This window comes from Sparassis crispa, assembly GCF_003851025.1.
Source record: "Sparassis crispa DNA, contig_000002F, whole genome shotgun sequence".
Taxonomy (NCBI): Eukaryota; Fungi; Basidiomycota; class Agaricomycetes; order Polyporales; family Sparassidaceae; genus Sparassis; species Sparassis crispa.
Window position 1 is genome coordinate 1,479,723 of NW_020939749.1, and position 23,818 is coordinate 1,503,540.

Here is a 23,818-nt window from a genome sequence, read left to right on the forward strand (position 1 = left end):
GCTTTGTCAATAAAGTTGCATGGGCGACAAATGGTGACATTGTGAGGCTGACAAAACTTACGTTCACTCACCGATACAATTCCTGGACGGTTTCAAGAGAGGACAACAGCATGTATGTACGGGACTTTGAGACTTCTTTTTTTTGTTTTGGAGGAAGCTTAACGGCACATGCGCGCAACTGTACTCGGACAGCCCGCGCAGGCCTGCTTAGCGGCGGGGGTTTCACCCCACGACCCTCCAAGGAGGAAAAATGCCATTGCACACGCCCGCCAACAGGCGGGCAGACTGGGGCTCAGGTCGCGTTCATTACATCGGGCGGAGGCCACGGATCCTCCGGCGAGCCCCCACTAAAACCTCGTGCTGATCTATCCAGTCGTATGGTAGCTCATTTTCGTGTAGTAGTGTATTTCCCCAGGTTGCTATAATTAAATTCCGGTTTAGAGCACGACGCCCAAGGCTCGGGCCTGTGGATGCTTGGTCGAGGTGGAGCCTGGAGTTGATTGTGTGTCGCCATCGTGCTTCAATCTCTTGCGGTGAGTGCGAGAAAGACGGGTCATCCTTATGGGAGATGCGCCGTTCACAGCGGAGTTTCCAGATGAGGTATGCCAACTCAGACACTACGATACGGAAGAGGCGGGAGACTCCGTGATGTATTTTGCCACAGCGTGAGGTGAAGGCAGCTAGACCACATCCCAGGATAGTGCCTAGAGAGGGGGGGGCACGTGTGGTGTTTATGAAACCAGAGTGATTTAGCCAGAGTCCAGATCAGGCTTTGGGCTGTGCATTGCGTCAGTATATGATGAAGGGATTCTTCCGCTCCGCATGAAGGGCAGGAACCACGGTCGGTCATGGTGGGGATGTGGGTCCAATAGTGTCCACGAGACTTTGAGACTTCGATATGGCGTGGACATTGGTCGCGAGATGCCTTCTAATTAGTGAATGATTACGAGCAGAAGCAGTTCGTAAATAGCTTGGACCACTCCGATGGATTTGGTCACCGCCACTGACCAGACGATTAACGCAGGTCATTGTCCCGTAGATACAGAGCTGAGAGTCCGTTGAACCGTGTTGTTGCAAGACGCAGAATGTAGTTTGGATATCGACGCACGTTTCGTCCCAACCGCATGTCGGCACCTCTTCGGAAATCAGGCGCCTCGCATCCCTGCTTATTAGGCGTTCCTAGGCAGAATCCCTCCGCATTAAATGCTAGAATTGAAGCAGGTGTTTTCAGTTGCGCCACTCAGGAAGCGATTCGCCTGCAAAGCGTCGGGTCTAGATGCATGGAAGACGAAGACGGTGGGTTATCTCCCGAATCCCGATATTCAACCTTGTTCGAAGATTCCTTGCCAGCGTACAAGCTTGATTCCTGCGGCATAGTCGCCTTCCAGTAAGTACTTGGGCACGCGGCTCGGACTCGCCTTACTTCACCACCTCCGAAATGCGGAGCACGAAGGAATCGCCGGGTGCGACAGCGAGTTGGCAGCTTCTCAGGTGTTCGGCCATGTCTTTTAACCTCTTCTGACGCTTGTACTCTCAGACGTAAAGCGTTACGTGGCGTCCGTCTTTGAGAACCTGAGCCATGAGCTACAGGTCTACCGGTGCGATATCGAGTGGAGTTCACTTGGGGCCTGAACAGAAAGTGCTGGAAACGCCTTGCTGGAGTCTGGACGTGAACGGCGTGAAAATTCTGGTCCTCGAGGCGGATTTGAAAGAAAGGTACAAATTTAAATACGTGCTGATTTGACGCTGTCCGAGTCGGGATGTGTTTCGGTTCCATACATAACCTTGATGGGCGTTACGACGGAGAAGTGATCCTCATGTGACACTAGACTATCTTGTTAGAACACCCTATGTAGTGAGGCAGAGTACGTGTTGGGTGCGGAAGGCCTTGAAATCGTATGGCCCGACGAGAAAGATGCAGGCACAAAATAGGCGGTCCCGAGTGGCGCAAGCGTGGGAAATGCCGAGCGACGGGAACCGCCGGACGGTGCCGCGGGAGCATGTCTCTTTCCTGATCGGGACCGGAGATTATCCCGCCAATGGGAGCCCACATAGATCATGTGATGCGCGTTCGACATGTTGTTTACGCTCCTCATGAACTCGCTGCTTCCTCTCCCTGAGCTTCCGCTCTTTTGCCCCCCCATCTTCCACCCCCCACTGCAGACCCCCACCCTCCAGTCTGTTACCTACGATGCACTCCTTCTCCGTGTTTCTTTCTGCTGTAAGCTTCATTTTATTTTATTTCGCGTTTGCGTGAACTTGCAACTCATAAAGTTTTCGTCTATCGTGCTTTTTTCCTTCGTGTTGCGCGTCCTTTCCGTGATACAGCTGACTGCGGTCATCGGTGCATCCGCGACGCAATATGTTATTACCGTTGGCGGCAACACCACCACGAACTCCAGTCTGGTTTTCCAACCGCAGGAAGTGCACGCCGCGCTCGGCGATAGCGTCGTCTTCAACTGTGCGTTCGTCCTTTCTACCTCCGATGACATATTCGCTCACCCCAGCCTCCACTTGCCATGACTGCAGTCACGCTCGGTAACCACTCCGCGACGCAGTCCACCTTCGCAGCGCCCTGCGTGCTCGCGTTCGAGACGAACAGCAGCATCAACGGCTTCAACTCGGAGTTCCGCGACGCAGGCAACGGTACTGCCATCACCATCCTCAACGTCACCATCGACGAGACGAACGTGAACACACCTCTGTGGTTCTTCGACTACAACACGTGCGCCAAGGGCGGTGTTGGCGTTATCAACGCCAACGACTCCTCCACTCAGACTCTCCTGGGCTTCGAGGTGCGCAGCCTCGTTCATGTTTGATCATTTTGGACTGATCGTTTGCGGGTCACAGCGTAATGCGATCCGCCTGAATGGCACGAACAGCTCGAGCACCTCAAGCGCGTACCCGAGCTCGACTGCCCCTTCGTCAACGTCCGCGTCCTCCTCGTCCTCGACTGCGACAAGCTCTTCAGCTGCGGATCGCAATGTCGTGATCGGCGGGCTGTCTGCGATTCCTCTCGCCTTTGCGGCTCTTCTCCTCAACTTCTAGTGCTCCTCCATGTGAGGCACGGGCTGTCTGACTCAGTATATACCCCGTTTGACGATTTACGAAAATGCTGCTCCGGTCGTGGAGCCGAGGGGAGGGCACGGGGTTGTAGAGGATGATGTGATGATCTCACACCGTCGCGTCTTCTTGGGGAAAATGTAGATGCTCAGACACCAGCCCGTGACTGGTTCGCTACGCGCCTGGTTTCCTCTGACTGGTTGATCTGCGCTTTCCGGCTTCACTATTGGTTTCTGCTCGCCGCGTTTTCCACCATATCCGTAGACTATCGTATACCATCTGCATTGCTCATTGTCGACTATTCTCCCTTCCACTCACGTCTAACCTGGTTCGCAACGACGTTTACTTGTGCTCTTGCGTTTGCTCTGCTACTTTGTGTCCGTGTTCCACTCATACCCCCTGCTATACCCTCGTCTTCTTGCCACTCCCATATGTATCGGGTACTTATGACGACATTGATAGACACACGGTGTTTGTTGTGTTCTTTTGTGCGAGTTTCTGTGTCGTAGACTGCATATTTATCCGAGTTTCTTGTCATCTTGTCGATGTTCTGCTATTTTGCTGGCGTGCAGTTGACCGTTGACGACGGGAAGTGCCAACGTCGATCGAGTACACCGAATCTCGAGATCGCAAAGATCGACAAGCCTCCGAGGACCGTGACTCGGGCTCTGGCCGCCACTGCCCTCGAGGCGGTCTACTCCGGTTGGCTATGGACCGTAATCTCTCCCGGCAATCTCATAGGCGTTGAGATCTTGAAGTATCGCTACACTCGTAGGTTCTCCCGTTTACAGTTTCAAACATTTCGAGCGTTACGGTTGACGCTGACTGGCGCGGGCAGCACTGGGAGGTCCATCTGAACTACCAGGTAGAGTGCACAAGTGTAGGTGATGGTCCTGTCAATACCGGACGACTTGCGTTCGCGGTGGACTGTCCGTGACGTCGTCGTTATCGCCCTGGTCACCGTGTTCTACGGGGTGTTGTATGTGCGCACCCGCACGCGTTCTGCTACCGGCGTGGGCGCATATATCGCCAGGGTGCCCGAGGGCGATTGTTCCGAGGGACCCGCCATAGAAGAGAAGCCACTAGGGAATGATACTAGGCGTGTGCGGGCCCCAAACCCGTTATACGGGCCCAAAGCGATGAGGCCACAGGGAGGTCGCCTCCCCGAGCCGGACCCACTCTCCGACTTCGACCCATCCCACGCGTCGCTGAGGGACTACGTCTACGCGAATCGCACTCTGCGCTATCCGTACTTTCAGGTGCGTCTGCTTCACTATGATTATAATGGGGAGCGTCTTTATCAGCGGATCGGTTTTCATGCTGGATTGTGCAACGCGCACAGACGATGGCGCACCAGCCGATGCACGTCAACGATTGGATAGAAATCGACAGCGATTACGCGTGGTACCTCGACGAGAAGGCGCAAGTCATCGCGGAGCACGGTGTGTCTTTATGCACAGTCAAATGATTACTTCTCTGACTGAGCGGCACCGGAGCCCCCTCCCAGGCACGAAGGTACTCGATTCGCTCCCAGAGAACGACGATGCGTGCGCGGAACTCCTCGCGACGCTCGTCGAGCACCTCCCGCAGCGCTTCCCCACCCTATTCTCGCGCCTCCCGCCGCCCGGCTGCGGCATCTGGAACAGGGTAACAGACGAGCGCTTCTCCGCTACAGACGGCCTGCGCGGGGTCGACGCACTGCGTGTCGTTTCCAGGTAATTCGCACGCGAGGCATCTCCCCTAGGGATTCACTAGATAGTTTGACAGGCTGGTGCAGGACGACTTCCTCATGGCGCGTGAGCGCCCCGATGGGCAGGTCTACCTCGTCGGCGGCCTGCTCGCGTTCCCCGGTGCGTTTTACTCACACCTGGCTGAACCTAGCAAATGACGTCCCGTCTGCCGCAGGCTCGTACCTCCTCTCGGAGCACATCGGCAAGCCCCTGCACGCCCTGCACGCCGCGGTCCCGCATTTCGCAGAGAAGATCCTCCGCAGCGTCGCGCGCACGCTCGTGCGCTTCCCCCCCGATCGTCCATTCGAGCGCTCGAGTTGGATGGTCGTGGACGACCGAAACTTGTTCTGGCGTGCATCTTCTTCGTCCAATTTTTCGCTCTAGCGCTTACTGACGGGACTCGCTGCAGATAATATCGCGTCTAATCCGCTGCGCGAGACGCAGCGCCCGGAGGACCTGTTCTTGCGGATCGACCATCAGACGTTCCGGAAGCTCCCTCGTACTGGTGGCATCGTATTCGGCATGTGAGTACAGTTGTTCATGCGTTGTGTGGATGGGGGGTCGCCCCAGCGGTGTCTAGCGAGAGCCTGGGGGCCACTTAAATGTTATCATATTCATGGTCTTCCAGGCCCAGAAGCGTCTCACTGGCTCATGTAACGCCAAATGCCTGATCGCCGGCGCGGTGCGTCGAGCTACCGCCCAAATATTTATACCCTGCACGTACTCGATCGACAAGGTCCTGACCCGTGCTATGCCCTGCAGCCACCCAGTGTTGAAACGGATGGGCGACCTCGCGGACACCCCGCTCGTGCCTGCGCTACTCGCGAAGATGCACACCGAGTCGGACGAGGCGTTGCTGAAGGTCGGCACCCCCTGCTCTTCGTCATCCGCTCAAAATCTGATTTTTGAGCACTTCTGCTGCGCTTGGCGGTCGTGTGGTCGGCCCGCAGTACAAGGGCGCGCCAAAATATTCTGCGCTGCTGTTGCCCTACCTGGAGCAATGTACGAGGAGCCAGATTGCTCGCGGTCTTGTTCTGTGCGTCTCTTGTTGCAGTCCTGTGGCTGGAAGGTTCATGCGACGCATTCTAGAGATGAAGATTTGGAGGACGTTGCAACTTTTCGGGAGCTGGCAGGGCGCGTACATACGGAGTCAACATGATTTCTATACATTTTATCCATTCAATCCAATGTCCGAGCGGACGGACAGCGCGACATTTTGTGTGAGTTTGGCTAGGCTGGTAGAAGACCGGCGAGTCATTGTTCACAACAGCACATGTCGAATGTATATGCTTGAGATCGCTAACGGCGTAATTTCCTTGACTTGGAACGTGTACATTCTCCTTCGGGATAATGTTACTAACACGCTCTCTGTGCGATAAACCGCAAATCAACCGTATGCTTGTCGGGATTTTGGACCCGGAGTCTAGATCACCCGACTGCTCCGGAGACCTTCATCTTGTTGGCATACGTCCTGGCCTTGTTTTTTGTCTGAGTGGCTCTGAGACTTGGAGTTGCCTCGGACCCGTCTCTTCTGTCAGCTGGCGAACCATCTATCGGCACTGGGTAAGATCATTTAAGTTACTTACTAACATGCCGATTTTTGTCGCATGTTACGCTGAGACCCAGTGACGGCGCTGTGGCAGCTATGGACATTGGTCAGTGTCGACCCAGCTGGTACATGACATGTGCGCTACACTCTGGATTGCGGTTCTGGTATTATCTTCTCAAGGGCCAAAGTGGATTGCACATCATTGAGATTTCATGTCATTGATCTGACTGGTGTGAATGCGAACTTTCACCGCATATGCCGTACTTATGGAGGTAGGCGCTATGCAATGTGCATACGGAAAATCCGGCTGGAACATCGCTCATCATGAACGCCATGCTGCGGATCCTGAAGCCATATACCGGTCACCGTTCCCACGTGATGATGGTCTTCTATCATAGAACCGACGAGAGGTAGACGTTCGAGCACGGCTCGCATCCGTCTTTTCCGCCTGAGCTTGCTATGAAATAGCTGTGGTCGTCTGATAGACTTTACTGATAGCGTCCGCGCTTCTGTCTTTGTCAGTGTACAAAGGGACCTGAAAATCGGCAACGCGTGATTCCGCCAATCCCTCAAGAATTCTGCATTTGGCTTTGGGTTCGCACAGCAGCTTGCAAAGACGCAGTTGAATGAGGTGATACTTCTGTTCGATGCTCTGATCGTACCCTCCAAAGTCCAGATGGAGCAAAGTGTGATCCCTGGCCATGAGGTGGGCGTTCATTCCTTTTTCACTTTCGCCGTTTGCAAACCTGCGCTGGACGCTTAGGTTTCGTATAAATGCGCATTTCATTTTTCAGGTGACCCTAGCTCGTGTGGTCCATCGACTCGAGCGATCCAGCGGCCATGTTGTCCAACAAGAACGCCTTCGCGAAAGCCGCCATCGCTCTTGTGTGTGCCACCGCCGTCCTCGCGGCTCCGCAAGCTGCTTCTGTGAGTCCTTCGCACTGCCCGGGCGGTGCATCCATGCTTAATTTGATGACCTTCTGTGCAGCCAACGGTGAATCCACTGTGTCCGGCGAGCTACACTGAAACCCTGTCATACACTGGGTTGATCGAGGCGCCTGGTACAACATACCCCTACACCACCACGGTAACAATCACTGGTGTGGAATATCCTATTGCCACTACCACCGAAACGGGTATCTATACCTTCTCGGGCGTTATAAACTCAGGCACGCCAGGCGAAACACCTGTCACCACGGTGTACACTGCCTCGTACACCGAAATTTACACGTATACCAACTTTTTCGACGATCCACCGTACCCCACAGATTGCTTCCAATGGTGAATTTATGCACTGCTCGATTTTGGTACTTTACTAAGCCCCTGCTTGAACAGATTGTCGTCAAACGAAATTAGCCCTGGCGTGGATATGGCATGAGTGTATGTTGGTGTGGATGCCGTTTTTCTTCTCAAGTACCATCAGAAGATAACCTGTGCGGCGCGTGATAGTGGAATTACTGTTAACAAGAAGTGCGGCACTTTCTGTAGGATGTAGGAGTATCCGCGAAATCCAGTGAATCAGTCTATAATTCCGAGCGTCTCAGTCAACGAAATTTCCAAGGCAATGTCAGACTACAACTTGGGTAACCCTGAAGTCAAGAAACGTGCTGAGTCCAAGCTACATACAAGGATGAACACAACACCTGCCATTTTCGGACAAGCTCCTATCTTTGCGGACTCAGCCACATCGTGCTCAACGATCCTCCCAAGTCCAACCAGCGGTCAGTCTGCGATGTGAGGAACATGCCGATTAACTAGAATGTCGAACCTTGACTCGTTCGTGTGCTCGTCAAAGCCAGTCCCGAAAAGTCTCGCCACCTCGCAAGAGATCAGGGATCGCGGCTCTACCTTTGTGGCTAACGTCTTCGCTGCCAATTCACCCCAAGAAGCCCGTGCAGCCGTAGCGTACCTCAGAAACGTCATCCACGGCCAGCATCGTGCATCGCACGAGGTAGCTGCATGGCGGTGCATGGTGCTGAAGGCGGGCAAGAGTGGACTGGGAGGACCGAATGATTTCGAGCTTCAAACCGGCTGCGAAGACGACGGGGAGAAATACGCAGACGGCAGGGTCCTGAAAGTGATGCAGGAGGAAAGTGTGATTGACGCGGTCGTCGTCGTGAGTAGATGGTGAGTGTGTCGACCCATATTTTGTCCACACGCACAATTGACGGAATGAAGATAGGTATGGAGGCATCATGCTCGGGCCTGCTCGATTCGCACATTTTGAGTCTTGTGCGAGGGAGGTCTGCCGGACCTTCCGGCTGCAGGATGATGTCGAGACATGCATCGCGACGCTCTCCTCCCTGGATGACATACTTGGATCCCTCCGTGACGAACTCGCGAAGCTCTTGTCAAGCGATACACCGACCACTGAAAGCAGTACCACCAATGATCGCCCGATACCAAAGAACCCCCCAGACTACACTGCACTGCGAGAGACTTTGGATATCAAGAAAGCCAAGCGATTGGTGACGGCAAGAGAGAATGCTATCAAAAGCGTGAAGGCTGCGCTGAGAAAAGCGAAGGAGAAGCACAACTAGGTAGATCGTCATCATTCTGTGCACAGTGTAGCACTTCCATTGATATAGCTGAAGGGCCCATCTCATCTCACTATGCTCGTTATGAATCATGCCGGATGCAAGCGCACTTGAACCACGAGGTAATTCTTAGTATCAACCCTATGCTCATTAATCTCTCCGATACGAATGATATTACCCGAATTAATACGATACTAACATGCAGGAAATAAATATGACACCAGTCCCTGAGAATAGAGAGTAGTTCGTATCATGATATCCCCAAAATCTCAGTCTGCGTTGTCTCCAGTAGCCCAACGATGAACAAGATCGTGCAATCCTAGGTCACGTTCAATCTTGATGCAGAGTTCATTCAATAGCTGCAATAGAAATTTTACATGGCAATCGGACACTCACCTGCTGCCTCAACTCCACATCTTCTTGTCCGACAGACGACCCGAATACCGCGTCCATATCTTCCAAAGACACATTTGCTGTCTCGGGCACCATATACGTCGACCACAAGTAACCCAGAAAGCAGGCGGTCGCGAAAATCATAAATGTTCCACTATTTCCACGCCGTTTGTTTAGTATCAATGTCGATCGGGGAGAGAACGGTATAAAAACAATACGTACGAAGCGGAAGCATCCATGAGACTTGGAGTAAGCAGGCCCACCAAAACTGGAACGGACGTAGATGAGAAATGGAGATAGATCAACTGCGACAGAGGGACGCACAGTTGTTGAACCAGTTGGAAGCGGTCGATAGTGAGACGCCCTTGCTCCGTATAGATAGAGGAAACACCTCGCTTGGCAGGACCCAGCCAATGGGCCCGTAACTGATGCCATAGGCAGCGGTGAAAACATACACGCATCTATAATCCATTCGAGAGGATTGAGGAGATGTATTCATGGACAGAAAGCGACACGCACCCTACAGAAATCCATGCGGCAACGGCATGAGAAGCCCAATCGCCTTCATGTAGCCAAACCTGATCTAGATTGTCAGATCGATCCTTGCATGACCGACGGTTATGAAATCTCACCAAAATCGCGATGAAGAAATGAGAGACCGCCATCACTGTACTTCCCCCTGTTTATATGTCAATCGTGGCTACTGCGTCCTCGCTTTGACGTATTTACCTCGTAGAAGGGGCTTTCGGCCTGTAAGTCAAAAATATTGTCGGAATAACGAAGGAGAATTGGCTAAATCGTGCATACCCGTCTTATCCAGTAACACAATGGCGGGAAGAACAGCCAGAAATTGCACAATGCCTATCCCTCCTGAAACTATAAGCGTGACCTCGTCTCCTTGCAGGCCCAGAGACCGCACAAGGGTGGGACCATAGTACAGGAGGGCATTAATTCCACTCCATTCTTTCGCCGCAGTTAGTTAATGCAGGACGTGGACAACGGGTCACCACGCGCTTACGCTGGAAGAACATCATCAATACTCCAATGGAAGTGCGATTGATGTACTTGTGACTGAAGAGTCGTGCCCATGCATTGGCTTCAGTGCGAATGGCGCCGGATTTTGGGGCGCTACCTATCGTCTGCTCTATCAAAGTAGCCTCGGCTTGCATCTCCAAAAGCTCTATCTGGAATGATGCGAACATCAGACTGTAGTCGTCACGCTGAGGTTCAGGACCTACCTGCAGCAAGATATCTGTATCGCTTTCAGCAGAGCTACGGAGACGCATCTTGGCAAGGGAGCGAAGTGCTTCCTCTATTCGTCCTTGGGAAACCAACAATCTCGGAGATGGCGGTAGGAATAGACAGCCGAACGCCAACAGCACGCCGGGTATCAACTGGATGCCCAAGGGCGTTCGCCATGACATGGCACTCGGAACTGCATTCAGTGAAAAGTGAGCGCGCAACATGTAGTCAAGAATGACAGCTTGAAAAGGGATGACAAATGAAAAGCGCACTGTTGCGAGCAAAGAACCCCACCCAGAAGCCAAGCACGGCCCCTAAGACTATTGCAAACTGCTCGATGGCCATAAGCGACCCTCGCAGTTCAGGTGGGCTGATCTCAGCCATGTAAAGAGGGGAAATCATGCTGATGAGGGATAATGAAGAAGATTAGCTCTGAATGTCTTCCAAGTCGGAATCTAATGCAAATATCCACCTGAGTGCACCAACACCAAGACCTCCAATAGCACGACCAAGTATCAAATGGTTTAATGTTTGAGCACCGAACTGAAAGGCAGATCCGATGCAAAACACGACTAGGACCTATCGCTCTTGCATTCAGGATCTTCATGTAGGACAAGAAGGTTTGCCTACCACAGGCTACTAGGACAGACTGTCGTCGTGAATACCGATCTGCGAAGACACCAGATATCAAGGCGCCGACCAGCGACCCCAGCTCAAGCACAGCCGCTAAGTGAGGAGGGTCGATCAAGCTCAGACTCCAAACAGCAGAAGAAGTGCACAGGACACTCACTCATGACGCCTTTCTCCCATGCGCCCACCGGCCACCTTGCAGTGAATTCCTTCATGACCAACACGTTCGCAATCACACCTTGATCGTAGCCGAACAGCAGCCCCCCCATGGAGGCAAATACGGCACAGCCGAGGGCGTAATAATTGTGGAACAGCCCAGGGATACCCTTGGGACCGTAAGCATAGGTGTAGGAGTGTCCGTCAGGGTCCAAGATAAGTGTTCCCCCGCGCAGGGTTGTGCCTGCTGGTAGAAGTGGATGCGAACAGGATGTGCCTTCAGGATTGTCCGTATCTTCCGGGTCGGGTGTTATAGAACGACGATCAACATCCTGCAACATATTCACTGTTTCACATGTGAACGGTGTCAGCACCATGGCATAACATTGGTTAAACAACTTACCTTTCCTTCAGAGGTCCTACAACTGCGCCCCCACAACCGGAACTTGTAAGTTAAATTAAAGTTCCTTTGAAGACGACTGGCTTTAGTGTACGCGTGAAACTATGAAGGTTGCTAAATAATTCTGCCGGGTCGATCGGCAAGAACAGCGTGGGCTAGCGTGGGCTGCGTGGCATAGTCGTGGCATGCAAACGCCGACGAGTCACGTATCTCAGATGAAAGGATCAAACATTCGGAAGTCGTCAGATAGTTAACCCGCTAGTACGGTGAAGTACAGTACATAAACATACATGGAGTACGTAGTACATTGCCAGTGTCTTTGCTTTTCCACTCGTACTCGTTCGCAGTCATTATACTAGGTAATCGTACGCAACTAAGAGGCCTGTAATGGCCAGCGAGTAATCTCGAATTCAGCTATGTAACTCTACAACGTGATGAGGCCAGTACCGACGTGAAAGATAAGGAATTGGCAGTAACAGGATGATGGAGGAGAACGCAAGCCAAAACCAATGTGATGGGGACGAATGACTACAGCTACGTAAGGACCCACATGATGAACAAGAGACAGAGAGACAGCACAACACTGCAACACGACGTTATGTATAACAGACACGACAAGCCACTAAGCATACTGGTTACCTCTATACGCCGTAACGCTGCGCTAACCTCTCCTGGATTGCTGGAGGGAATGTGCTCACTTGGGCCGTCCACCCAGGAGGATCATGCACCTTGAATCCCGTCAGTAGCTGCTGGAACATGACGTTCAACTCCGGTGACGGATTGTTCCATCGCACGATAGCATTGCAGAACCACAATAGACTCTGGGCACAGACATCGATCAAAATATGATCTGACATAAGTAGATTTAGAACTGACCTTCGTGATCCCCGCAGGATTTGACTGCACGAGCGTGCACAGCCCTCGGAACGCGGAATCCTTCTCCTCATTGTCTCGGATCTCGTACAGTGCCTGGCACCAGGCCTGCGCAAATTCTGGAAGGAGTGGTGCGACCAGAGTGGGATGCATCAGGCCAATACGACCTATTGAGACTGCAGCATTCTCATGCAGGCTGCGTGGTGCCCTCGGATGCAAGAGGATGGGAATCAGTCGAGAAAGCAATGGATGAACCCATTGCTGGAATTCAGGGTCGTCTGGCAGTAAATGTCACGTCGGGAACGAATGGCGGAGTAAACCTTCGCTCACCTCGGCCGTAACGCAGGGCAATCTCTCCAACTGACCATGCCGCGTTGTTGCACGCACTAATGAATTCAACCTTCGGCTCAGGATCCAACTGGATGATGAGTTCCCGCATGATTACTTGCAAGTGGGGTCGCAAAATCGGGAAGCAATTCATCGCCATGTCGCCAACTAGTGCATACGCTGACTGCCGTACTGGAGCTTGTGGATGCTGGAGGCAGACAGATAGCAGCGCGAAAAGATTAGGCTCGGTACGCGAGATTGATGGTTCAAGAGCCATCCCGAGGCCCTGGGTCAAGCCAGATAGGAGATCGAGCGCCACAACAAGGAACGATCTCTCTGGTTCGTCCATCTCAGGGTTTTGCTGATACGCCTGATACTGTAACAGTTGTGAGTGGACGATACCGTAGCAACGATCGAATATAGGGCCTGCATATGGGAGGAACGCAGGACCCATCGCTATCGTCACTGAAGCAAGGCACTGTACGATGATTATACAGTTATTTTCTCTGTAACGAAGTTCAAAAATAAAGGCACAAACCTCCAACAATGGTACCAAATCGTCGTCATCATTCCTTAGCTTGGACCACCTCTTCGTGAGAGACGGCATTAGGATATCCACATACGCCGGGTTCTGCAGGGCCGAGCCAACAGCGTCAGCGAGTGTACCGACGGCATCGTACAGGATCAATATGTTCTTGTGTTGATATTTCTCGAATGCAAATACCAAGTTGCGGAGTACCGGCTCAAGGAACGGCGCAAGCTCGATCCCTGCATCTTCCTCCAGAGTAGCGAAGGCGCTGCAGCCGGCTTCTTGCACGCGTTTGTTGTTGTCGAGCACCATACGAAGAAGCTGGCACGCAGAAGTATTAGGCGCAGCTCCGGATCGCGGGAAATGTGGCCATTCATACTCACCCCTTCCAACGTCGGTACAAAGAACTGGTTTCTGTGGTCATCTGAGACCGGCTGGGTACACCAACTTGCGTAGCGGCCCAGCGTCCAGCACGTGATCGAGCGCACGAGAGGCTGAAAGATAATGTGAGGACAGGAGTATGAACAAGACTGGAGACTTCGTACTTTTGGGTCATTAAGCATATTGATCAGATAAGGAACAAGGGTAGGTAGATGAGGCTCCACGGCATCGATACAACCTGCATGGCACATTCAGTAATTCTTTAGTGGCTCATTCACTCATTCAGCAGAATCGTACAACCTTCGGCCATCGCTCCCAACGCCAGGATTCCACTTTCTCGCTCCAACCAATCCGAGCTCCACAGCTTCGTTTTGAGTGCATCCAGCAGCACGTTCAGTAATTCCGCACCAAATCGCACGGCAAGCACGTCCAAAGCCGCAGCGGCGCACTTCCGCAAGTTCCATTCTGTCGACATCTCGTCTGCGAATTCGTCGTCCGAGTCGAACCCGTCATCGTCGTCGTCTTCGTCCAGTTCTTCCCCATAAGCGCCAATACGTGGTTTCGCAGACGCGTCTGCACCGTTGGCTTCTTCACGCTCAAGACCGTGTGCCTTACCTCCGTAATGCCGCGGTTTGATATCAGTATCCTTATCCGGGACAGCAGAATCCTCCGCGTCACCCTCGAGCCACAAGAGATCATCTTCGCCATATATCATGCAATCAAGAAGGACTGGGGCCACCTTAGGCAGTAGTGGGTATAGCTGATGAGCGAGCTCAGGGTCTTCAGCGAACGTCAGCCAGAACTCGCAAGCCTCCAGTGCGACATTCTCGTTTTTGTCCTTGGTCGAATACAGCATGTACTCTGCTACATTCTGCATTTCGGGCATCAGCTTCTCTGGCCGAGACGCGAGCAGTAGAACTAGGGCTTGACACACGTGCCGGCGCACGGCAGGATCTTCGTCGGAGGCACGCTTGAATAGGCAAGCAATGAAGGCGTCGATGTGCGCAAAGAGTGATTGACAGTTGATTGGGATGAAATACGAGAGACACGCGATGGCGTGCGAGCGCATTTTTGACGATGGGTGTTCCGTGAGCAGCAGGAATTTGGGAATCATGTACTCAAGTGGCCAGGTGCCATTCATCTCGACATCTAGCTTCCGCGGGAAGTCTTCACAAGCCTTCTCGAGCACGTTGAACGCAGCCTACATCACATGGAAACCGGTGTCAGTACAAGCAAATACTTCGAAGATGAACAGAAAGAAGATGGTACGGATATAACGCCTTCTTGCCACAACTAGGAAGCTACATCGGTACTGCGTGATGAGCATCGGAAAGGCCACATGCCGCCGCTGCCCCGCGCGCTGCCCATTCCCCTCGCCGACCTGCTCGCCACTAGACCCGCACAACGATTTGGTAATGAAGAGACTTACCTCTTGTTGCTCCAGATCCCCTGTATCCAGGTAGTGAACCAGCTGGGAGAGACAGTCCGGCCAGTTCTTTGGCTCAAGGATTCCTAGAAAGGCGACGATGTCCTGTCCAGCAGCATTCCGAATCATGGAATTCTGATCGTTGAAAGCCTGAAGTATAGAGGTTTTAACGAAAGCAGTAACCTCTGGTGGAGAGCGTATGATGAGTCGGGCATTGTTCTTGAGGAGGTATCCTGCAATGGTACGAATACGGTCCTCTTCCTGGGGCAAGCATGCGAGAATGTAAGCAAGATAGGCAATATAGTCTGGTGCACGCGTGAAGTTGTTCAATTTCTGGATATTAATGTGTTAATATCATCTGGAATGAAACGCGGGGTCAGTGGTGGACGCACATGAGTAACTGTACGCTGGATCTGAGTGTTTTGAGTGTCGGTTGAATCGTGGATTGTCTGGAGTATTTCCTGCAGACCTGCGTGCTGCGGCGTCCAGGAAGTCATGGCTGTGGCGAAAGACGCGTTCGGAGCGCAAGGCTGGTCGAGAAACGCGTGCAGGAGATTCAATCACAACTCCCCGTCTACTTTGTTTGCTCCCTGTCTGCTTACATAACCAATGTTGTCTTTCCTTCCCTCTTTTGGTATGTTCTCGGCGCCACCATATCGATCCGATCGCTCCATCCAATGCTTTTGTCGTCGACAACAACAACGAGAAACAATTGCCGACCACTACTGACATAGGGTCATCGTGTGATGACTCGCTTTGCCATAAATCCAAGGTGTGTCGGAAGTTTTCCATGACTTGTTTTGGTTCGGTGAAGATCAGCGGTGCGGAAATGAGATCGAAGACAAATAGTACTGATGTACATACAATATGGTTGCACGAATCTATGGAAAGGGTAGTTGTACTTCTACTTAAGTTCTAGTTATCAGAGCTGGCGACAATTCATGCATGACTTCCTGGACGGGTAACATCATGAGACCTCGTGGGTCGCAGGCAGGCCTTCAGACAAGGGCGTCGCTACACCAGACGCAGGCTGTGACATTGGAGACGGAGATGGTACATCCCCAAGAGGACCGCGGAGGTAACTGCGAAGGAAATTGCGCCAGTTGGCCTTTGACGGGACAAAATGACCTCCAGAATTCGAGTCATGAGCAACTGTATCCTAGGAAGTCAAACGGTCTCACTTACCCCCATCGTGGTATTCGACGCGCTTGTTCGTGGACAGCTCCAGCAGGTGCTTCGATCGCTCCTCGGTGACGACTATGTCAGTTTTCCCGAGTATATGAAGAGTCGGCGTAGCATAGGACGACTGGAAAATGCTGTCGCACAAGGGACCCGTGGGGCGGAAACCCGCCACAGACACACAATATTGACTGAAATAAGGAATGAGACCTCCAGATGATGGCAAAGTCAAGGTGAGACGCTCACAATGGGGGATGAGGGGCTTGTCCGTTGACCAGGAAAGGAGGATACACATCAGGTCTCTCGAGCTGGAAGCCGTGAGTTGGTAACATTAAATAGAAAGAAGTAAAAACCATACCAAGGCAGCGAGGAGTGCAGCCATGGCGGCTCCCTGGCTGATGGGAAATGAATGCGGCATTAGCGAGGAGTTTGGGTAGGCATGAATCGGCAGCGGACCTAAATCCAAAAACTCCCTGCAAAAATTATAAGGGTACAGCAAAGGCGGCAAATGTGTAAGTGAGAGAAATTACTCCGGTGACAAATAAAGCTTGTAGCGAGCACTGAATCCGAAACTTACATCATAATGATCTTTTTGCAGCACATCTCGGAGAAGGGTAAGAGAGTCTTCTAGCCCAAACGTCTGCCGTGATCCAGGTTCGGCTCTCCACCATCCTCGAGGAGCTAATGCGGGATCCTGGGTTGATGCTTCGGATGCCCCCGATTCCTCGACTGACGTAGAGAAGGCCTTAGCGATGTCAACAGGGGACAGCACAAGGGGGCCATCGATAAATACTGCAATGAATATTATAGCATGAGAACAAACGAACTGCCACTATAATTGTTCTGACCGAAATCTATGTCTTTGCCACAAGTCTTACGAACAGCTCCCATCTGTAGATAGACTTAAGTCTGACGCTTCATCACGAATGGAGAGAACATACCCTCTTGCCAAATATTGTGGCGCTCTGAGCGTACCTTGAAAGTCAGGAAGATTTTTAATTGGCGTTTTCCTTCAATAATAGTGTGACGTGGACTCGCCCGTGAAGCATAAGCACACGCCGGGGGGCGTTCGTAGTCATGACTGATTACCTAGCAAAATGATTAAAGATCAGTCTTCGAAGAACAGGCTGAGACAAAGTAGTAAGAGACAGAGTCCTACTCAAGTGAAGCTCTTCCACATCCTTCACCTGAATTCCTGAGAAATGCGCGCATGGGGTATTCATAGTGGGAGATAGATTCATTGAGTAGGGCTATGACTGTTGCATTTCTTGGCTGAAATGATACCTACTTCGGATATTAGATGAAAGAGAGTCACTGACGATTGTGTCTCAATGAAAGTCGGAGGTGTTCTGAATGACTCTGACTCGGCGTACCCGGCCCTTCGCTGTAGATCACATGATTAGACGCGTCGGTCACTCGAGTCACTCAAGTTACACTCAAGTCACAACTTGAAGGCGGCGCGCACTGGCCGCGAAGATCTTCTACGCATATTAATATATCTTCACGTCCTCGAGGCCTCACCAACAACGTGTTCCTTGTGATTTGTGGACATTACTGGCACTTGGTTTTACGACGCTATCAGAATCTCAGCTGAACGCCGCCTTGGACAGCGCGACGACCGTGTAGAAGCGCACATCGTGAAGACTAACGGCGGAGAAGAGACGTCAGAGACCGTTCATATCCCGTGGCTAGTAGTAGCTCTTCCATGTACACGCTTCTGATCTCTTGCACGCAGGCGTGGTACGCAAGCAACTGGGGGTGTCTTTTGTGGGTGAGACGAGGGATGCAATGCATCATTTGCTCTCTCCAGCAGCAACTTTTGATCGGCAGTACTAACTGTCATGCTGGCAGCATGATGTTGTCCCCCACTGAAGACGAAGGAATGTTCGTCCTGATGCTCGGAGGTCAAGTTGACCATGCAAAGTGTCTCGCAGACCACGAAGGATTGATTAAAATCCTGCGCGCCAAGACAGGTAGGGATGAGCTTGTTCTGGATAGAGTCAAGTGGTTAGCGGAATATAGGTTTGTAAATCCTTACACGGCTGACCTCCGGTTTCGAAGCTGATTTTTGGGCAGACCGAACATCCGAATGGTGAATAAATTTGGCGATGGACGGGTCTTTGTGGCGGGCGGTATGTGAATGCTGCCTTCAAGTGGAATCCCTCTCACGTGAAGTCTCAGATGCTGTTCATGTTCACAGCCCATTTGGCGGACAGGTTAGTTTATCATTTTATTAACATCATCCGGCCCCATGTCGAGTATTGTATCACAGGGTGTAAACTCCGTGTGCAGGATGCAGTACGTATGTTATCTCATTGCATATTACCGTCCTGATGTGGATATCCGACAGTTCAATCTGGGCTGGAAACTCGCTGTCGTCCATAAAGGCCTCGCCTCCCCCACGCTCCTCTTGACCTATACCGAGGAGCGCCTCCCGGTCGTCGCCGAGATGCTCAGGCAGACGACAGGACTGCTCAACGGGACCATGGTTTGCAAAGAACGGGAGCGCAAATGATACATCCGCCTGGCACCGGGGCAGCGAGCTGGGCGTCAACTACCGCTGGAGCGTAGTCGACGAGCGGGAGTCATACAACGCCGGCGACCATTAGCAGCCCTTGGACGCGTACGGCTCGGGTGGGAGCAACCCTGCTGTTCATCCGGGCGATCGCGTCGCCGATGCGCCTGGTTTGGTAGTTCGGGGTCTCTCCCCAACGATGGTGAAAGATCAGCTTCACTCTTCCGCGTCTTTAGCCCGACCGAGCACACCGTGCTGGTCTTCACCAGCAATGCAAGCAGACCGGCCCCGTTCCTCGAGGAACTGAAGGCCTACCCGCCGGACACCACGCGTTCGGTGGTGATCTTCCCTCAGGATGTTTCCGTGGTTGGTGCCGATATGGTCCTGGTTGATCGTGAGGGATATGCCCACGAAGGCTATGCCGTCTCAGGGGGAAAACCTATGGGCGTGATCGTCAGGCCGGATCATACCATTGGCGGCGTAATGTTCGGAGTCGAGGGCATGACACGGTATTTGCGAGGCATCTTTGCATCAGTATGAAGCGGCGCACACATACATCGACGTCACTGAGCACTGTATCTTGTTCGTTGAAGATCACGTAGAAGAACAATAGGAGGAGCGAATAAGTATATGTGCATAGGAACAAATTCCATCCAATGAATCAATGTACCAGCTCTAGCTGGTAAGAGGGTATACGACGGTGCGAGATTATTACTAAATCTATGTAATGCAGCGTACTAGTTCTACAATGCAAAGCATGCAACGGATGCAACGAAACGGCAAGTCGCGAGATTAGAGTCGACCACAAAAGACGCGTGCTGCGCGTGCTCTCAGAATTCAGAGTAGTAGTTACCATGCCAAGATCTACCAAATCCAGGATACGCGAATACAGCTCGTGATGCGTGTCATGAAGTCACTCATGCGTGCTCGCTATGCCGGCTCGGTAGGCTCCTGTGAAGGTGCGTACTGTATCGCGACCCGCGGAATCTCCAGAGTCTTATCTTCCGAGTGATACTCTGTCGACAATCGGTTATCCACTGTTGGGATGGACGTATGTTCCGGTCGACGTCGGAAGATCCACAGTTGTGCAAACGCAAGAACAGGCCTGAACAATTGATCAGACGCGATGTGAGAGCGAGGGAAGCTGAAAGCCGTCTGCTAGACTCACGTAAGACCGAGAGATACAGCGAGAAGGATGATAGTAACGGTAGTCGGTCGCCAGCCCACGTATGTGAGATACTAGGAAGTAAGATGAGGAAACACCATAGACGAGACGAGAAAGGGCATACCTCGAAATGAGCATGGTTGCGATCGAACAGGAAACGCAAGCCCCAACTCATGCCGGATTGTTTCTCAACGACGAGGTCAATCCCCAGCGCCGTCAGGAATGTGCCGACGGACGAGGACGATAGCGCCTGAAAATTCAAATATGAGCACGGAAGTGTTCCTTCATACCCGAGAATGTAAACCCACAACTGATGCTCTCCGTTTCCAAACGAAAATGAGGAGACCAATGATGCCAAATCCGGTGATGATCAGCCAGTCTGCATAGTGCTCGGGTGCAAGCAACCCGTCACGGAAGAGACATATGCGCACGCCAAATGCAAAGCCTCCCAGGATCGACAGGAATCCGATGCCTGCGACTCGGCCAAATTCGTGCATGCCGAAGGAGAAGGCAACGAGAAAGCCGCCGACAGGTGCGAGAGTAATGACGAGATCCGGTAAGGCGCTGGCCGTCTCCGTATTGATGAAGGCAACCCAAACTATTGGACGGCTCTGTTGAGCGCGTCTGTTGTCAAAGGTAACAAGCACGTACTGCAGACAGTGAGAAGGACACCGAGGCCAGTGCCGGAGGTGAACCTCAACAATCTGAGTCCGACTAAGGCTAAGGGTACGCCAACAGCGAACGAATAGACAATCCAAATGATGGCTGGGGCGGAGAAATCATGGCCGCTACCGTCTGAGGGAGAACCTTGCGCAATGATACTTCCCGAGTTGGGGTCAATGACGGAGGTGGTGCCGTTCGCATGGCTGATATATGGCCCTCGTTTTGACAGAGACTGCCCGGAAGTCTCCACAGAATAAAGGTCCACGGGCGACGCGGAAGCGTCACCGACGACTGTGAGAAACAGCCACGCCAGAATATGGAGGAGGCGGGCTGGGGTGGCCATCTAGGATGGCCGCGAGCAGGGGGGCTGTCGCAACGCAAGTGACAAACAGCTTGAAAGCCAAGAAGGCGTGAGGTTTGGGGCAAGCAGCGAAGAAAGGAGAGGACGAGCTGACGCAGCTCAACGGAGGAGAGCACAGAACGAATTACCGGAATTTGGGCGAACAGATGCAACTTCCACTTCAGGATGACATCAGATTTCTCGGAACAGAAAAAGGTGTGAGCCCGCCGAATGGCGGTGGGTCGCGTAGCGTAACCACGCTGACGGCCGACGCGTACTTCGACCCACGTGACCGGGTTTCGCGTGCACACTGCAGACGCGTCTCCCACATGCGCCACCGTGTTACAGCCATGACACACGCACGGTAAGTCCATGAGGATCTGACAGTGTACCTCTGACTCCAAAATGTATCAGATCCAGCGATTCTGCGCAGAAATTTTCTGCTTTGCTGCAGTATCTTGGCGGTCCAAACTGCTCGCCTGAAGAGGTTACATGGGCTACGGATCTTCCTGCAGGCAGTGCATTTCTAGGGTGGCTCGCAGACCAGTTACCGGAACAATTGAGTGCAAGTGGTCTTGAGATTCAAGTTCGCTCCGCGCTAGAGCCCATTGCATTGAGTCATGAAGAAGCCACGGAGTATGTACCCATATTGCATACGTCTCATACGGACTCGCCTACAGCGAGTTGCAGCGCTAGAGCTTCTATGAAGCTAGGGATTGACAATACAGAAGACACCACTGATATCTCACGCAAGCTGGCCAACTATGACGTCCCATCAGCGTTGCAGTAGGTGTTGATTTAACAGCAACACCCTGAGTTGACCCTCAAAATTTAGTTCCCAAGCGAGATTCATGGAAGAAGAGGCTAAAATCCTCAAGGAAGAAACGAAGATGCTAAAGCATCGCGTAAGAGGAGCGAAGTTAGGTTCCTGCTTGTTCCTTTTCCACCTCCGCTCACGATCAACAAAGGATTGTATCCAAGCAGATATCACAGACGATTCAGATGCTGCGCGCCTCAGTGAAGTCTGCAGATGCGGATATTCAACAGCGGCAAGAACAGCTTGGTGAAATATCGCTCGAGGTTGTCGTCTTCACGAAGGACCATCCATCAGCCGTCAACTGACAGTTACTCTCCAGATTGACGTATCGATCGAAAAGTCGACGAAGCTGGCAAATCAATTATTGGACGGGTTCCATCCGACACGTAAGATGTCATTCTTTCTATGCCCAACGATCGCCGCTCACATCGAGCGCTACATCAGCGCCAAAGTCGAAAGATGTGAAAGATAGTATTTCCGAGCACAGGACAAAGCTGGCCTCGCTTTCTAATCTTCGCTCAGAAATCGTGGATTCTGCAGAACGACAGCTACTTATCATTGAAGATGCTAGCCGGACACTGCCCAATCCCTCTGAAGTAGAGTGTGAGGCTGCGCGCTTGTGCGATGCTTTCGCCCGGTTATCCCAACAAACCAACGAAACACGAAAACAGAGTGTAAACGCTTTGCAAGCTGCGTCATATTGCACGGAGCTGGGTATGATGTGCGAGGAGCTGGAAGCGCCCAATGGCGACAGTCCTGCACGGACCTTGGAGAATATTGTAGGCCAGGCTGAACTTCCCAACGCAGAGGACTTGCAGGACCGCCTCGACCCGTTTGACGTGAACATTGCAGGCGAGATCAGCCGGGCGTGGAAGCTAGACCAAGCAGCCTTACTTGCTTCGCGCGAGGGAGTATTAGACTATGTATGTTGGTCTCTATCATACGATAAAATCACCGCTGAGACTCTGATGGATGGTCATCGCTAGGTACACGATAGCTTCGTCGACCATCTTCTTCCCCCTCTGCATAATCTACACGATGAGCTCACGGCGAGCAGCACGTTTGCCAGTAGTGCAGATGCATTCATCAATGCCTTTATCGAAGAGCTCGAGGATTGTGCAGACGACGTCGCCGCTGCTCGGGCATCATCCTCCACTGCATTAGACAAGATAGCAGACGAAGATGCCCGCAACCTTCTAGAAGGCGAGCTAGTAGACCTACTCAAGCAGACGCAAAGTAAATCCGCTGAACCGAGCAATATATGACTGTGCTGACGAATTTACCGACAGAAACGCGGGCACCAGACAATGGCTTACTCGTCCTCCTGGACCGTGCAGACCTCGCGAAGGAATTGCACGCTGTTTCCGAGCGCCTGCAGGGCGCTGATCTCGCGGAAGACCAGTGGATTGTTCGCCTGCCAGGAAAGCTATCTGAGTTGTAAGTCACGTTCGCCTTCCGAAGTTCTGCTCTTGAACTGTCCTTGGACAGAAGAACTGGTCCCGCATCCCGACTGTCCTCCCATATCTACGCCAACTCTCCCGTCAATACCTCTCCTCCCTTCTCTGCCGCGCGAGGGCAGCGCATCTTGGACGCAGACACGAAGAAGAAAGTCGATCAGTTGAGCCAGGCGGTGATCAGACTGCAGAAGGCACGCCTCTGCTGTCATTGTTTGAAATGACAGTCACTGACCGGAGAATTGCTACAGGAATCCGAATTGAACAGTCAGGACGAGCGGAAGATGGACACATTCATTGAGAGATGGTCACGAGCTTAACCTTACCTTGTTGTGTATTTGCCCTGCAGCTTAAACAGAAAAGTGTAGGAGATGAAAGTAATGAAGACATCTTAATTCTAGTGAAGTTAAGTACAGAGTACAGTACAATAAATCTGGTCGGATACAGGC

General features: G+C 52.2%; 10 protein-coding genes across 10 annotated transcripts; 6 read left to right on the top strand and 4 right to left on the bottom strand.

The window, feature by feature from the left end:
• Positions 1–2,191: 2,191 nt before the first annotated feature.
• On the top strand, positions 2,192–3,048 carry SCP_0304810 (hypothetical protein; the record flags this gene model as incomplete). Its single annotated transcript, XM_027755874.1, has 4 exons — positions 2,192–2,221; positions 2,329–2,461; positions 2,530–2,795; positions 2,851–3,048. 4 exons carry the CDS (start codon positions 2,192–2,194, stop codon positions 3,046–3,048), a joined length of 627 nt encoding a protein of 208 aa, XP_027611675.1.
• Positions 3,049–3,950: 902 nt separating this feature from the next.
• Positions 3,951–5,952, top strand: SCP_0304820 (predicted protein; the record flags this gene model as incomplete). Its single annotated transcript, XM_027755875.1, has 9 exons — positions 3,951–4,322; positions 4,406–4,505; positions 4,571–4,778; positions 4,831–4,913; positions 4,969–5,145; positions 5,203–5,317; positions 5,556–5,655; positions 5,744–5,829; positions 5,883–5,952. The coding sequence occupies 9 exons, from the start codon at positions 3,951–3,953 to the stop codon at positions 5,950–5,952; spliced, it is 1,311 nt and encodes a 436-aa protein (XP_027611676.1).
• Positions 5,953–8,101: 2,149 nt separating this feature from the next.
• On the top strand, positions 8,102–8,882 carry SCP_0304830 (hypothetical protein; the record flags this gene model as incomplete). The annotated part of the gene is made up of 2 exons (XM_027755876.1): positions 8,102–8,469; positions 8,525–8,882. 2 exons carry the CDS (start codon positions 8,102–8,104, stop codon positions 8,880–8,882), a joined length of 726 nt encoding a protein of 241 aa, XP_027611677.1.
• Positions 8,883–9,148: 266 nt separating this feature from the next.
• Positions 9,149–11,641, bottom strand: SCP_0304840 (MFS glucose transporter mfs1; the record flags this gene model as incomplete). The annotated part of the gene is made up of 14 exons (XM_027755877.1): positions 9,149–9,214; positions 9,276–9,426; positions 9,495–9,540; positions 9,597–9,733; positions 9,792–9,850; positions 9,905–9,951; positions 10,002–10,022; positions 10,080–10,235; positions 10,291–10,456; positions 10,511–10,707; positions 10,787–10,917; positions 10,987–11,086; positions 11,145–11,240; positions 11,305–11,641. 14 exons carry the CDS (start codon positions 11,639–11,641, stop codon positions 9,149–9,151), a joined length of 1,710 nt encoding a protein of 569 aa, XP_027611678.1.
• A 700-nt stretch (positions 11,642–12,341) lies between these two features.
• Positions 12,342–15,733, bottom strand: SCP_0304850 (Importin subunit beta-2; the record flags this gene model as incomplete). The annotated part of the gene is made up of 9 exons (XM_027755878.1): positions 12,342–12,521; positions 12,577–12,851; positions 12,904–13,378; positions 13,439–13,750; positions 13,813–13,923; positions 13,975–14,048; positions 14,111–15,011; positions 15,240–15,569; positions 15,629–15,733. 9 exons carry the CDS (start codon positions 15,731–15,733, stop codon positions 12,342–12,344), a joined length of 2,763 nt encoding a protein of 920 aa, XP_027611679.1.
• Positions 15,734–16,203: 470 nt separating this feature from the next.
• On the bottom strand, positions 16,204–17,494 carry SCP_0304860 (hypothetical protein; the record flags this gene model as incomplete). Its single annotated transcript, XM_027755879.1, has 9 exons — positions 16,204–16,364; positions 16,422–16,606; positions 16,662–16,723; positions 16,774–16,810; positions 16,872–16,888; positions 16,993–17,207; positions 17,264–17,306; positions 17,357–17,390; positions 17,454–17,494. The coding sequence occupies 9 exons, from the start codon at positions 17,492–17,494 to the stop codon at positions 16,204–16,206; spliced, it is 795 nt and encodes a 264-aa protein (XP_027611680.1).
• A 773-nt stretch (positions 17,495–18,267) lies between these two features.
• Positions 18,268–18,829, top strand: SCP_0304870 (hypothetical protein; the record flags this gene model as incomplete). Its single annotated transcript, XM_027755880.1, has 5 exons — positions 18,268–18,437; positions 18,492–18,547; positions 18,597–18,631; positions 18,688–18,713; positions 18,766–18,829. 5 exons carry the CDS (start codon positions 18,268–18,270, stop codon positions 18,827–18,829), a joined length of 351 nt encoding a protein of 116 aa, XP_027611681.1.
• A 479-nt stretch (positions 18,830–19,308) lies between these two features.
• SCP_0304880 (hypothetical protein) lies at positions 19,309–19,470 on the top strand (the record flags this gene model as incomplete). The annotated part of the gene is made up of 1 exon (XM_027755881.1): positions 19,309–19,470. One exon carries the CDS (start codon positions 19,309–19,311, stop codon positions 19,468–19,470), a length of 162 nt encoding a protein of 53 aa, XP_027611682.1.
• A 390-nt stretch (positions 19,471–19,860) lies between these two features.
• On the bottom strand, positions 19,861–21,101 carry SCP_0304890 (predicted protein; the record flags this gene model as incomplete). The annotated part of the gene is made up of 5 exons (XM_027755882.1): positions 19,861–20,035; positions 20,099–20,169; positions 20,220–20,345; positions 20,404–20,693; positions 20,747–21,101. The coding sequence occupies 5 exons, from the start codon at positions 21,099–21,101 to the stop codon at positions 19,861–19,863; spliced, it is 1,017 nt and encodes a 338-aa protein (XP_027611683.1).
• A 347-nt stretch (positions 21,102–21,448) lies between these two features.
• Positions 21,449–23,689, top strand: SCP_0304900 (hypothetical protein; the record flags this gene model as incomplete). Its single annotated transcript, XM_027755883.1, has 11 exons — positions 21,449–21,462; positions 21,513–21,734; positions 21,789–21,884; positions 21,934–22,003; positions 22,101–22,178; positions 22,235–22,301; positions 22,360–22,838; positions 22,902–23,151; positions 23,205–23,352; positions 23,404–23,563; positions 23,621–23,689. 11 exons carry the CDS (start codon positions 21,449–21,451, stop codon positions 23,687–23,689), a joined length of 1,653 nt encoding a protein of 550 aa, XP_027611684.1.
• Between the last annotated feature and the right edge of the window lie 129 nt (positions 23,690–23,818).